Source organism: Phocoena sinus, chromosome 7 (assembly GCF_008692025.1).
Source record: "Phocoena sinus isolate mPhoSin1 chromosome 7, mPhoSin1.pri, whole genome shotgun sequence".
Taxonomy (NCBI): domain Eukaryota; kingdom Metazoa; phylum Chordata; class Mammalia; order Artiodactyla; family Phocoenidae; genus Phocoena; species Phocoena sinus.
Window position 1 is genome coordinate 3083636 of NC_045769.1, and position 12729 is coordinate 3096364.

General features: G+C 43.6%; 1 protein-coding gene across 14 annotated transcripts in view; it reads right to left on the bottom strand.

Annotated features, from left to right (window-relative positions):
- Positions 1 to 12729, bottom strand: part of LRRFIP1 (LRR binding FLII interacting protein 1) — a 144424-nt gene that overhangs the window by 41844 nt on the left and 89851 nt on the right. Inside the window, exons 7-9 of one of the 14 annotated variants that reach the window (XM_032637274.1) lie at positions 10029 to 10067; positions 6414 to 6473; positions 495 to 539 (exon numbers count right to left, since the gene is read on the bottom strand). The exons of the other annotated variants lie outside the window; for them this stretch is intronic. Coding sequence (XP_032493165.1) covers positions 495 to 539; positions 6414 to 6473; positions 10029 to 10067 — 144 coding nt within the window. The remainder of the gene's footprint in view (positions 1 to 494; positions 540 to 6413; positions 6474 to 10028; positions 10068 to 12729) is intronic. 14 annotated transcript variants of the gene reach the window in all.

Below are 12729 nucleotides of genomic sequence, written 5' to 3' on the forward strand. Positions count from 1 at the left end.
CGTGGCTACTTTGAATACTTAAGTTTCCTGCAGGGCGTAAGTACCTGGTATTTAAAACTGGAAATTTCCAAGATAATATAACATAATGGATTAGTATCTGTTAAGGTTACCAAAGCAATAAAAACCTATCTTTCTTTTTGCCAATAGATTAAGTAAATGTTGCCAATACTTTATTTCTCCCTAACAATCCTATACAAACACGTGTCTTCCCCAGCTACTGTCAACTGTCGGGAGAAATAAACCCCAGATCTGGCCAAAGGGGGCTGCAAGTGTAAGCTCCACATAAAGGGGTAATTCACCCCCAGAAGGGCTGCAAACAGGTTAAGTCCACCGCACTCAGAACAGGTGTTCGGTGGGGGAGAGGCACGCGTGTGTGCTGAGGGGCCGTGGCGGGGGCGGGGGCGGTTAGGCAGAGCGGGGGGGGGGGGGGGGGGGCGGGTGGGAATGGGCGGAATGGGCAGAAGCAGGCAAGGGGTTGTGGGAAGCACACGCACCCGGTAACTCCCAGCCGGCCGGGCAGCGCCGTACATATAGGAGGGCTGGAGGATGAAAGCAAATGGCAGGTTTTTAAACCCTTGAAAAAACAGCAACAAATAATAGTGACAAGGTAATCATAATGCTTTTGGTGATCATGACAAGTTACTGTACAACTGTTATAAGGAAAAGAAGTCCACAAAGGCACCGTGCCTTCAATAACGCTGATAGATGGAAATCCACATTTACAAGGAAAATAAACATGAGATGATTTCTAACTTTAAAAACAGTGAACTTCCCCAGAACCTCTGAAACATGGCTATTTTCTGGGCCTCTCTTTTCAGGCATTCCTAGAAGAAAGGGTCGGGGAGCGAGATAGAATGGTGACAACGTCAACGACACCAGCAAGAGCCCAAACCCATGACTCAAAATCCCAGGTGAAGAAAGCACTGGGGGTGTTAATACACAGGAACAGTGCGGCAGGAAGAGCCTGTTTGCTTCTATCAGAGGATCCCAGCGACAGTCTCCAAGATACAAAGGCGCTGTAGAGGGGCTGCAGCTGCCCAGGGCTGGCACGTCTCTGGCACAGGGGAACCCACACCTGAACGGAGACAGAGCCTGTGCGGGGTGTGCTGGAACACAAGGGCAGCTCGCTCGTGTGACCTGAGCCTCACCTCCGAAGAGCATCGTAACATGTTTACCGGCAGAGGCCACGGAGAGCCCAGGGCAGGGGGCCCACGAGCTGGTCGGGGAACATGCAGGAACGAGGATGAATCACTCAGCAATGCCAAGGGACACGACAATGCAGGGAGATGGCAGTTCAACCTCCATAACGTGATGTGTTCTTGGAGCTCGGCCTCCGGCCTCCTCCTACAAGAGCAGGACTCCTATACCTGGAGCTAAAAAGGCCAAGCATCTCGGGGACGGCCTTGTATAAACAGGAAACACAGCGGAGAACGCCGTTCTCCCCACTTTCCAAGACGGGGGAGTTAGATTATGCACAAAAGCCTTCCAAATTGCTTCCTGGATACATTTACAGGAGAAAAAATGTGTTTTTAAAAAACAAAGGAAACCCCAAATGGGGAACAATTGCTGGAAAAGGAGGAGAGGCCCAAGAGACCAGTTTTTTGGACTTGAGCTTTTGAAAGTATACATTTAATAGAGACTCCTTTTTCCTAAACTCCTTTTTAAAAAAAATTATAAGGTCTTAAATTATTTTTGATTTGCTTTAAAAGGATGAGGAAAGTCTTAGCCAGTTAGTCAAGCCAATTGAAACATCTACTAAGCTTTGCTCTTTGGACTTCACATGGAAGAGGTTGAAGTATCCACGTCCATTTAATCAGCAATTCAAGTGACAACAGAAGGAAAGAAGAGGGAAGAATGATGTGAAAAGGAGGAGGACAGACCCGGTTTCCATTCTGGGCAGACACGGGTCTGGGAGCAAGGCCACGACTGAGAAGCCCGAAGTCGGAGCAGGAAAGTCCCTGTAATCAGAGAAAACGGGCCGGAGGGGAAAAAGGCTCACAGCTTTATTTCATCTCAAAGGCATCAACAATTCACACGAAATTGACTTCTGCAACAAGATGGGTAAAGGACATGCACTTGCAGGGAAGAGAGAATGAGGGGAAGGAATAAGGCAGTCCAGTTAACTGACAGAACTATTACCTGGGACTAAATTAGGACTTGGGAGTCTACACACAGGCAAAAACAGGTTTCATTAATTTGAATTGATAGCAAGGTCAGTGGGATTTTGACGGTCTTTCTAAAGCAAATTGTAATTTTTACAGTTTGGTGGGAAAAACTCAAAATCAGGAATTTGCAGAGATAGTAACCTCTATTCTACGTAATAAAATATTTCATTGGAGATGATCTTGGGCTTGGTTAGGTATTTACACAATGCGCATATGTTCAGGATTCATAGAAGACATGATAGATTCAGTGGTACATTTCTGAGACCAACAGTCTATACGAGATTTCTGGGGAATACTACCATATAAATCAGCGGTTTCCCCAAATAAAATGTCCTATCCACATTAAAGGACCCTTGAAGAGGAGGCTAGCTGTTTCAGATTTCCATGTCAGCAGTATTCTACTGATTACACAAACCCAGGGCAGCCCTTGAAGGGGATGATGTAGTTCTGTTCAGGTAACTTGGTGGCACCCTAAGACATTTCCCCATCCTTTCGAGATCCCGTAACTTGTGCCTATCGTTCCTATGCCTCGGATCAGGTGCACCAGAATGACCTGAGGGGCAGGCAAGTGGCATCCTGGGGTGCGCAGGGAGGAAGTTTCTAATATTTTAACACAAACTCTGAAACTTGTTCCAGTGGTTGGGAGAATGCCCTGGGTAGAAGCCATTTTGTCAATTAATTTTGGTGAATAATTCACATCCAAGTATTAGATAACTAACACCATGTTCTATTTTACAGAAAGTATCTAAGCTTGGAAGTAAAGTTTTCTGAATGACGAAGTGCTCTTTTCAACGGCAAAATCTCCCGCTGAATTAAGAAAATGCACACAATACACAAAAAACTCAAGGTGTCAAAACCCAGCAATCCTTTGGTGCTCACAGTTGATCTTATATTGTCAGAGTTCACATACTAGGGGAAGGAAGGGTTGGAGTATTTATTATTATGGGGGGCAGCGGTGGGGGTTTGGGGCGTGGGCAAGCTGATGGAGAGAGGGAGAAGCTGCGGCAGTGTCTGGAACGCCCCCTTCCGCCCTCCCCACGCAGCAGGAGTAGAAAGTTGGGGGCGGGGCTGAGGCACGACAGGGGTGAGGACGACGGAAGGACTAGGGTTAGACTACTGTGGCTTTACCTGGCTAGTTTCTATTTATTCTTTCTTTTCCCCTACGTATTCTTTAAGATTCAGTTGACATTCTTTGTTATGACACTTCCTGACAAAATCAGTTTCTGCACTAGTGCGAGGGGCAGGGGGCGGGGGCGGGGGGGGGTCTGTCTTCTGTTTTACAAGTAAATGCTTCCGGAGGACCTAACTCACCTGCTTGTCTCTGTGACTTCCCTACCTAAACTAGTTCCCTTATGTTTGCTGAGTGAATACAAATCTCACCTAGGTAGGATAAACAAGCCTTACCTATTAGGGCTCTTAAATAATTGAGAAATATTTGCCTATCAAGATTGGTGTATGTTCTTAAAGTACGGGAAGGAATGTTATTGTGTGGACGTTTGGATTTGATTTGATTTTCATTCCAAGTCTATTCCATCCTTGTGAAATTGCCCCAAGTATGCATGTACCCTGCAAAGTAATTGTTTTCAAGAATTCTCAAGGAAAGAATTTCAGGGCTTTCTTCTTTCCCTTTTGATTAATCCCAACTACTGAACAGCCACGTACTTTCTTTCACCGTACCTAACTCAACACCACAATTTGTATTCAAACATTTGAATCTGAATTCAAATGCAAGAGAGTGGGCTAAATCCAAATTAAATGTCATGTTAATTACCACCCCAAAATGGACTTTAACAGTTATCCAAATGAAACTTCATAAAATAGACATTCAAAGAGAAAAGAGTGGAATTTACACATATGGGATTGCATGCTACAAAACCTGTAGTTTCTGCAGAGAGGATATGTGAAAGATTTAAATGGAAACCAACCAAGGTGTCCTCTCTGGATGATGACAAAGTAGAGAATCTGCTGTCACCGCTGTAGCTGGAATTCTGAGCAGCAAAGAAGACAAGGTAAGTGATGAGCACTTCCTTCCTCTCCCCAAAGCACCACCCGGTCAAAAGGCAAATATGGAATGACACAACCAAACCAGTATTAGTACTCCAGGAATGCAGAGGCAGCTAGAGAACTGATACCCGCTACTACAGCAGAAACTCTTAACCACTAGGGGTTCTAAGCTGTGTTTTACTTTTCAGTGTTTATATCTCAGTGAGGTCGTTGTGATTTAACTATTATTATTTAACTATTTATATTGAAATTTAGCTATCATTTTCTGTAATTCCTTACTAAATCTCATGGTGGACCATCTATAACCTTAGTCTAGACTTTCCATATGACATCTCTTCTTAGGTAACTAAAATTCCATGTACTGCACGAGTTTCACTCTTTCCTCAGCCCAGCACGTCTGAGGGCTGCAGCTCAGCCCCGAGGCTCCAGGGAGGAAACAAACACCATCAGTCTGGCCATCCTGTTCCTGCCCACAGACTGGTACTTCTGACGTCTATGAAATTTCTCATTCCCATCCAATTTTTCTCCAAGCCCATCCTTACACTGTTCCTGGAGTTTCCCGCTCCTATATAAGATGCTACATTAGAAGTACGTTACTTGGTCCTTCAATCATTATATGGGGTTAGCCAAAAAGTTTGTTTGGGTTTTTGTGACCCGAACGAACTTTTTGGCCAAGCCAGTATTTCTCGATTATTTATTAAATCAATTTTATATCCAATTTCACTCTGTGGTGAACAGTTTTATAATCAAGTTCTTTTGTATCTGATTTCTAGAGGCAGTACTTACTCTTAACTAAATCATAAGGCACACTTCTACCGTTTCAACGTAAAAATCAAAGATTAAAATATATGGAGATACGTACGACGTAAAGCTTGATGCCACCTTGTATGGTCACAAACATGCTGGCAACTACATGTTTGGGATGCTCTAGAGAAGGACGTAATATTGGGTAGAAGTTGGACTAAAGAACTTCTAAAGTAACTTCCAACTCTGAACTATGATTCTTTGTGATCGATATAGTGACACTATGCATTTAGGGTGAAAAGTTACTAACTAGTCAATTTAATAACCCCAACAAGCAGTGGGAAGCCATCAGAGCTCCTTCCTATAAAGCCAGCACTAAACAGCCCTCAGGGCTGCTGAGCACAGGAAGCAAAACTGTCAACATCCTGTAAGAACTGAATGGATGTCGCTTGCTTCTGTCCCCAGAGTGCTGTATTACCTTAAAGAGAAACATGACAGAGCTTGAGAAAGTCCAAAGGCTGTCAGTGCAAAAGGCAACATAAATAGGAAGACACAGCCTTTAAACTGGGAGGATTTTTTAGTTTGGAATGAGAAAAGCTTAGCTGAAACAGAAGCGTATACAATCCTTCATAGGAACGAGAAGGTAAAACCTGACTAGCCAGTTTCAGAACGCTAAGAGGGTGTCCCGTTACCTCTCTGCAACCTGAAAATATAATTTAAACGTATATATATTGCTTAATATAATTAAGGCAAATGAAGAGAAATACTGTTTTATACAGCTAGTAAAATGTATTACTACAAGAAAATAAATGAAGCAAATGCAGGAACAGGAAGATTTTAGATAATTGAATGTATAAGAAATCTGCGGCAGGTCAAGAAACTGAATTAAAATGTATCTGGTTTAACCACCTGAAATCCCCAATGACTTCCTTGGTAAACCCTGAGACCGCCCCCACTTCTTCCTGGCTGCCCTGCTATTGGTTCATTTCTTCTTCTCTCCCCCGCCCCCACCCCCCACAGCATCCCTCAGCTCATCTTCTGCTTCCTACCCTGGAGCTATGAGTACTGCGAGCATATCAGTGGTCAGCAAAACACAGGCTCTAGGGTATGTGTCGTTGAAATCACACATGAGAGAGGTGGGCGACAGTGGAAATGTTGAATTTAAGTATGTTTGCGAGTGGAATACACTTCATACGCACATTACACACATACACCCAGGGCAATAAGATAATGAAGGAGCTAGTACTTAATTCGACCTTTTAATACCTAAGAGAGTCCTTTCAATGTCGATCTCTTACCTTAACACTTAGAATGTTAGAAGACGAACAGTCTAACATTGCTAACCAACTGAAAAACATTAGCTTTCATTCTATCGTGCCCACACACACACACACAGAACTACTATAACACAGAAAATAACCAAAGAAGCTAAATTTAGTGATATTTTAAAAAAGCTTCGCAGCAACCTGTTTGAATTTTGTGTCATGCAAATTTACCAACCCTGCCAGATCTTCTGTTCAGGGACTGTGATCCATATAATTCTCCATCGTAACCATTTGTCTGTTTCAGTGAAGAAAAGGAGAAAAACGGACATCAGTATACAAATGCAGACACAGGTACAGATGAGAAGGGAAGAATTAGCCGGGTACAAAGTGAGTTTCTGGAGTGGAGCGGATGGACACGGCCAGGGTAGCACACATCCCGGCAGGCCCCCCGCTGCCTCCACGCTCCTGATCTGCTCGACTACACCTCAGGAGAAACCAGCCCCGTCAGCGGATCACATCACCCTCTTGGTGTCACTGGTGACTACGGGGCACTCGCTCGGGGGCGGGAGGAAATGCCAAGTCGCCATGGAGGGAGGCGCATGGGCCTGGGTGCACTTGATTTCCTCGGCAGCTTTTGGTTCCAGTTTTGTGCTGAGGATACGGGAATCCCAGCCTGTGAGGAGCCTGGATGTCAGGCAACGTGGGCTGATGACTTCCACCTGAGTCAATTCGTCTTGCGTTCTTGGTTCAGCATGAAGTCCTTAAAAACCGCGGCTCGTTATGAAGCTGTATTCAGAAGATTCAGAGAGAGCTTCTACTCAATTTATAATTAAATGCAAACGTTCATCATGGAAAAAATGTCTATCGTGGCAGTATATCCTCTCTATCGGTTTTTCATTCATCCAGTCCTCCTACTTTATTTTTCAAAGTGAAATCTGAGCACATAGTTTATGAGTTCATAATTTGTTCTCCAGAAAAAAAGAGAATGATTAAGTTAAGCATACGCTTGTCTTCCTTCTCTTCCCAATTCCCAGCCAAAGCTCGGGCTCTAGAACTGCTCTCATTCATCTATAAGGAAATTTCCGCTGATTCAAGATAAGAGCTGCCAAGTGTCAGGGACATAGCCAGCTCCTGAGACAGAAAAAGGAGGAGCAGTCCCCACAACTGCTAAAAATGGAAGGAGATGCCAGGGGATCATGGACCTGAGTCCAGATTCCGAGTAGAAGCTTTGTCATGACTTTAGGCAAGTTAATTTAATCCACTGGAACCTCTCTACCTCCTTGGCTGTGAAAACGTGCACGGTAATAAATACTTTACAAGGCCATTGTGAGGATTAAAGCTGATTAGAATGAGTGCCCAGATCAGTGCTGACTGTATGGGTAAGTGCTTGGTACCAAGGAAGGACAGGATACGTCTCCTTGTTAAAAGTTCGGGGGAGGGGAGACGGTTCAGCACATATTATGCAGCTGTGACGTTGATGAAGAATAAATATATGGATTTCCGGGCAGATTATAAATCCAGATTCATGAAACCCTGACTATAAAACTGTGTACTTACTTGTGTTACAATTCAAAAGCAAGTCTATTCGAAGTTTCTAAATGAAAAAGAGTATGTGGAAATCCTTCAAAATTAAAATTTAAAACTATGAGTATATTAAAACATTTCTGAAATAAATTTGCTAGTAAAAAAACCTTTGGAGATTGGCAGGAATTTTTATTCAGTCTAATTTCCTTTTTTTCTCTCTCGAGAGAAATAATCTTGCATGTCAAGGACTCGTATATCTCAGACCTCAGTCTTATTCCTTTGATATCTGTTTAGAAGCTAGTTTCTGGAAAAAATTAATATTGAAGGCTAACGTCAATCAATTTTAGATGATTCTTCCCTTGCTAATAAATAAGGAAGAAAAATGTATTACATATATAGAGCCTCTGGCTTTCCACTGTTGCTTATAAAATACATACTGCTGTAGATGGATTTCTCCTTTTTGATCTTCTCATTCTCTCATTTAGCCTGCAGCGTAAAGCAGAGGGTGGGTGAAGGTTGGGAGAGCAAAGGCCCTCCTTCAGTTGTCCCTTTCTCTTCTGGCCTTCCATGAAAATGCAGGAAAAACCCTTCTTTTGAAGGCTTTGTGGAACCACACTTTTCTGTTGTAATGAAACTCTGTCATAGAGAACGCATCCCTACAACGTACTCCCAAATGTGTAGACCTCACCAACAACATCTCTGCAGTGAGAAGTACTGTGACCTTCTTAAATAACACACCAACTTTCTCCTCTTGGGTAGTTTTTCTGTGTTGAATTCAGACGGGTGGAGCTGTTTTTAGTGGCACAAGAGGGTAATAAGGAGGGTTGAAAATTAACTGTTAACAACATCAGAATGAAAAGACCACAGAAGGCATGTGTCGCCTTCATCTTAAGTCAGGTCTCGGACGTTCCCCCAGCTTTGTTTTACAGAATTGTTTTTCAACACTCCTCAGACCACCTGCATCCTGGTCACGGGGCGTGCTGCCCATCCCAGGACATCGGAATACCCGGAGGCCCGGGAATATGCATTTTCACAAGTTCCCCAGGTGAATCTTACATATAGTAACACTGAGAAGCACTGCTCCAAGACAGAACAAAATAAAGACATTCACCAGTCAGCATTTTCTGAAAGAGGCTAGGTCAGATATAAGAATAAATGTCCCATCAAAACCAGTTATTCTAATGGTAACGTGATTAGTCAGAATGCTCACGGCTCCATGCAGTGCTGTCAAAGCATAACCAACTTCACGCGTGACCATGCAAAACGCAACTGTTATTATTTTCATGAACGGTTTTAGGTATTCTTCTACGGAGTCAAAAGACAGCACCTTCAAGGGCATTAGAGATGGGAAACAAAATAAGAAAGGCAAAATCACAGCTCTGAAGGGCAATCCTTGACGCACTCAATTTAGTTTGAAAGGGGAGAACAGCAGCCTCACCGGGAGACTCCGGACACAAGTGTGCTGTGCCGATGTACGGTCCTGTTAATTGTCATCTTCAGGGTAAAAATATTTTTTAAAATCCGGAGTTTGCTAGATATTTTTTCAATGCAATGGGATGAATGAAGCACAAAATCCTTCTGGAAAAAGTCCTTCAAGTGAAGAAGTGTATAATCTGCTATAATAATTTCAGGGCTGAGTCACTTTAATACTGAGTGTGATTAATGCTGGTGAGATTACATTTTTCTTCCTTTTAGTGTAATTTAAGTTTATAGGTTTTCAGAAAGCATAAGGCGTACAAACTCTTCTAGATGGATGTAAGGAGGGAAATTCTGAATTTAAATCTAAAGGCTTCGTTTGAGTTACTGGATTTGGGGTCTTTCTCAAAGAGCACTTTCTGGCCAAAGAGCCATCTGGGACAGTTAATTTGAAAGGATACAGATTAGAAAATAATCAATTTTTCATTAGATAAAATGACTTTAAATTCAATCTTTTAAAGGAAATGTAGAGGCTTGGGAATTCTTGATCTGATTTGAGTTCCCTGAAGAAGACACCATCTTTCCCATCTGGTGTCTGCAGCTGCTACCCCAAAGCCTGGCAGACAGCGGTGCTCACAGGCCGCCGGGTGCGGGAGATGGTCAAGCACCCACACCTGGGTTCCAGACGCACCCAAGAGGGTCAGAGCTGTACCCAGGAGGCTCTGGGAAGAAGAGAGCTCACTGTGGTGTGTGCACTGTGGTGTGTGCACTCCGGCTCGCAGGCCCCAGGTAAGAACAGGTGCGTGGCATGTGTGTCTTTTAAAACAAATGCTCATGAGATTAGTGGAAACGCCACAGATTATTATCTCCCACGCAACACTATCAGGATCAGGCCACGTGTTCATCTCACCCAAGCGTAGGGACCCCCGTACTCCAAGTCAGGCTGCGACTGTCAGAGGTGGGATGGAAGAGAAAAACAACACAAAAGAGTTGCCCAAAATCAATTAAAAAGCTACCGAAGGCATAACAGAAACATAAAACAGAAAACAGGCAATCTCGGAAATCTTAATGAAATTCACCTATTTTCAGGACTTCTAGGGTCTCGTATGTATTTACAAATGCAATTACATTAGCATTACCATAAAATCCATTAGCATGAAATGACACTTCCATGGCAGCTGTTGCCCCAATTCATGGAATCTGAAGCAATCTGAGCAATCCTTTCTCCTCCTCTACCTGAAGCATTCTATTTATATTAGGCAAAAGGTCAACAGATGTGTCACTCTCAATCTTTAAGTAGAGAAAATTACGTACTTGTGATATCTAAATCTAGGTTTTCTGAGAATGTCCATACAAACGCTAGAAAAAAAAATTTCTTCCATTTTTAAGGGTTTATCATCACTGTCAGTGGAGTGAAGAAGGCCTGTATTTTGAGAAAGTCAAGAGATAAAAGATAGGGTCTTCGGGCTTCCCTGGTGGCGCAGTGGTTGAGAGTCCGCCTGCCGGTGCAGGGGACGCGGGTTCTTCCCCCGGTCCGGGAGGATCCCACATGCCGCGGAGCGGCTGGGCCCGTGAGCCATGGCCGCTGAGCCTGTGCGTCCGGAGCCTGTGGTCCGCAACGGGAGAGGCCACAACGGTGAGAGGCCCGCGTACCGCAAAAAAAAAAAGATAGGGTCTTTGAACTTTGCAAACGAAAGAGTTCCAAATATTAAAATACGAAAAACAGCAGAAACTGGCCCTACGCATTGATGGCCTGAGATGAGCCCCCCTGGCGGGGGAGGCGCAGTGGGGAACCCTGCCCGCCCACCAACCAGGAGAGGCCACTTCCGGGCCCCCGAGGGGCTTTGGGATTGATGCTGTCACAGCACCCTGGCCCTGAGCAGGCCCCCTCGCTGCTCTGGGCTTGTTCTGTGTCTGTAAAAATTAGAAGGTTTGACTCTTATCCCCAGGATCCAAGTTCTCAAGGTCTGTGATTTTTAACGAGAGTTGTTTCTTTAGATCAAGTGAGTCAGGGGAAAGAGCAGGGGAGCACGCCACCCGGCTAGCGACGAAAACCCATCCACTGCTGACTTTCCACCTTCCCCCCGTCTCTTACTTAGCACCCTAATTGTGGAGCTCCTCCATAAACTTTTATATCCTAAAACAAATAGGCTTGTATCTTGGCAAAGAATGGTGTCCAGCACAGAAATTTAGCTCATTTCTGGTTAAAATCGTTGAAAATGAAATAAATGCTATAAACACCCAAACAACCACTAATGATACAATAGTTTTAAGCTCTTTGGGATCAGCTCTGAGAATCTTAAGAAAGTGACAGATTATTTTCCCAGAAAAATGCGAGTACAAACAAAATCTTGAATACAATTTCAAGGAGGATCGCAGATGGAAAATGCTGTTTTGAAAGAGAGTTTGGGGTCTTTCTCCAGTCTCTCTCCTATTCTCTCTTGAGCCCCAAACAGTCAGGTTTTGCCCTCACTATTTCCATCAAAAGTGCCCTTGTCAAGCCCACCAACGTCTTGGCCAATGGTCAGGTGAGTCCTGTGCTCACATGATCACGCCCCTTCTCCTTGGAAAGGTATCTTCTTCACTTGGTTTCAAGGACCCGACCTTCTCCTGCGCCTGCTGGACTGCTGTAATTTCTGACCCTTGTCTACAGATTCTGCAAACTGAGTTTTGCATTGATAATGTTTAGGTTACATACATCTTACTTCCTCTTGCGTGAATCATGTCAGAGGGTATGTGAGGAAGTTACAACTACATGGCTAAGGAGAAAGTTTCAAATAGCAAGGAAGCTCTTTAACTGACTTCACCTTTGAACCGTAACTTTCCAGCAAAACCATGATGGATATGCCTTTGGCAGCTTCAGGCCAATGACAGTTGTTAACAGCAAAGCAACAGTGTACAGCCATCCTTCGGTATCTGCGGGGGGGTTGGTTCCAGGACCCCCCCAGATACCAGAATCTGCAGATGCTCAAGTCCCTTATATAAAATGGCGTCGTATTTGCATATAACCTACGCACACCCTCCTGTACACATTCAGTCATCTCTAGATTACCTGTAATACCTAATACAATGTAAATGCTACACGAATAGTTGTAAACACAATGTAAAATGCTATGTAAATAGTTGCCAGTTCAAGTTTTGCTTTATGGAACTTTCTGGAATTTTTCCCTCCGAATATTTTTAATCCGTGATTGGTTGAATCATGCAGAACCTTGGGTATATGGAAGGCTGACTGTATCACCTTTATAGTTTATTGTTATAAACAGCTAAATTAAATGTACATTTGGTGCGCCTATAAGAAGGCTAGGAGTTACATCATGATTTAATCGCCATGGTGATTGAAAACAAGGCTTCTGCCCCATACAGTCCTTCCGTAAAATGGAGTGGCTGCGTTGAGACCGAATTATTACCAGCAGAGAGATGCAGCTTTAATCCAGGGGTAAATTACACTGACAAGCTCAGATTAATTCACTGACTTAAAGGACTAAGCAAAACACGTTTTTCTCTACTTCACTTCCCAAAGCATGCCTTGTTTTCAAGTATAACTATGAAGATTTTTGGAATGTTTAAGGAAAAATGTGTATTTGTGTTTATCGACCATCAGGCTGTCA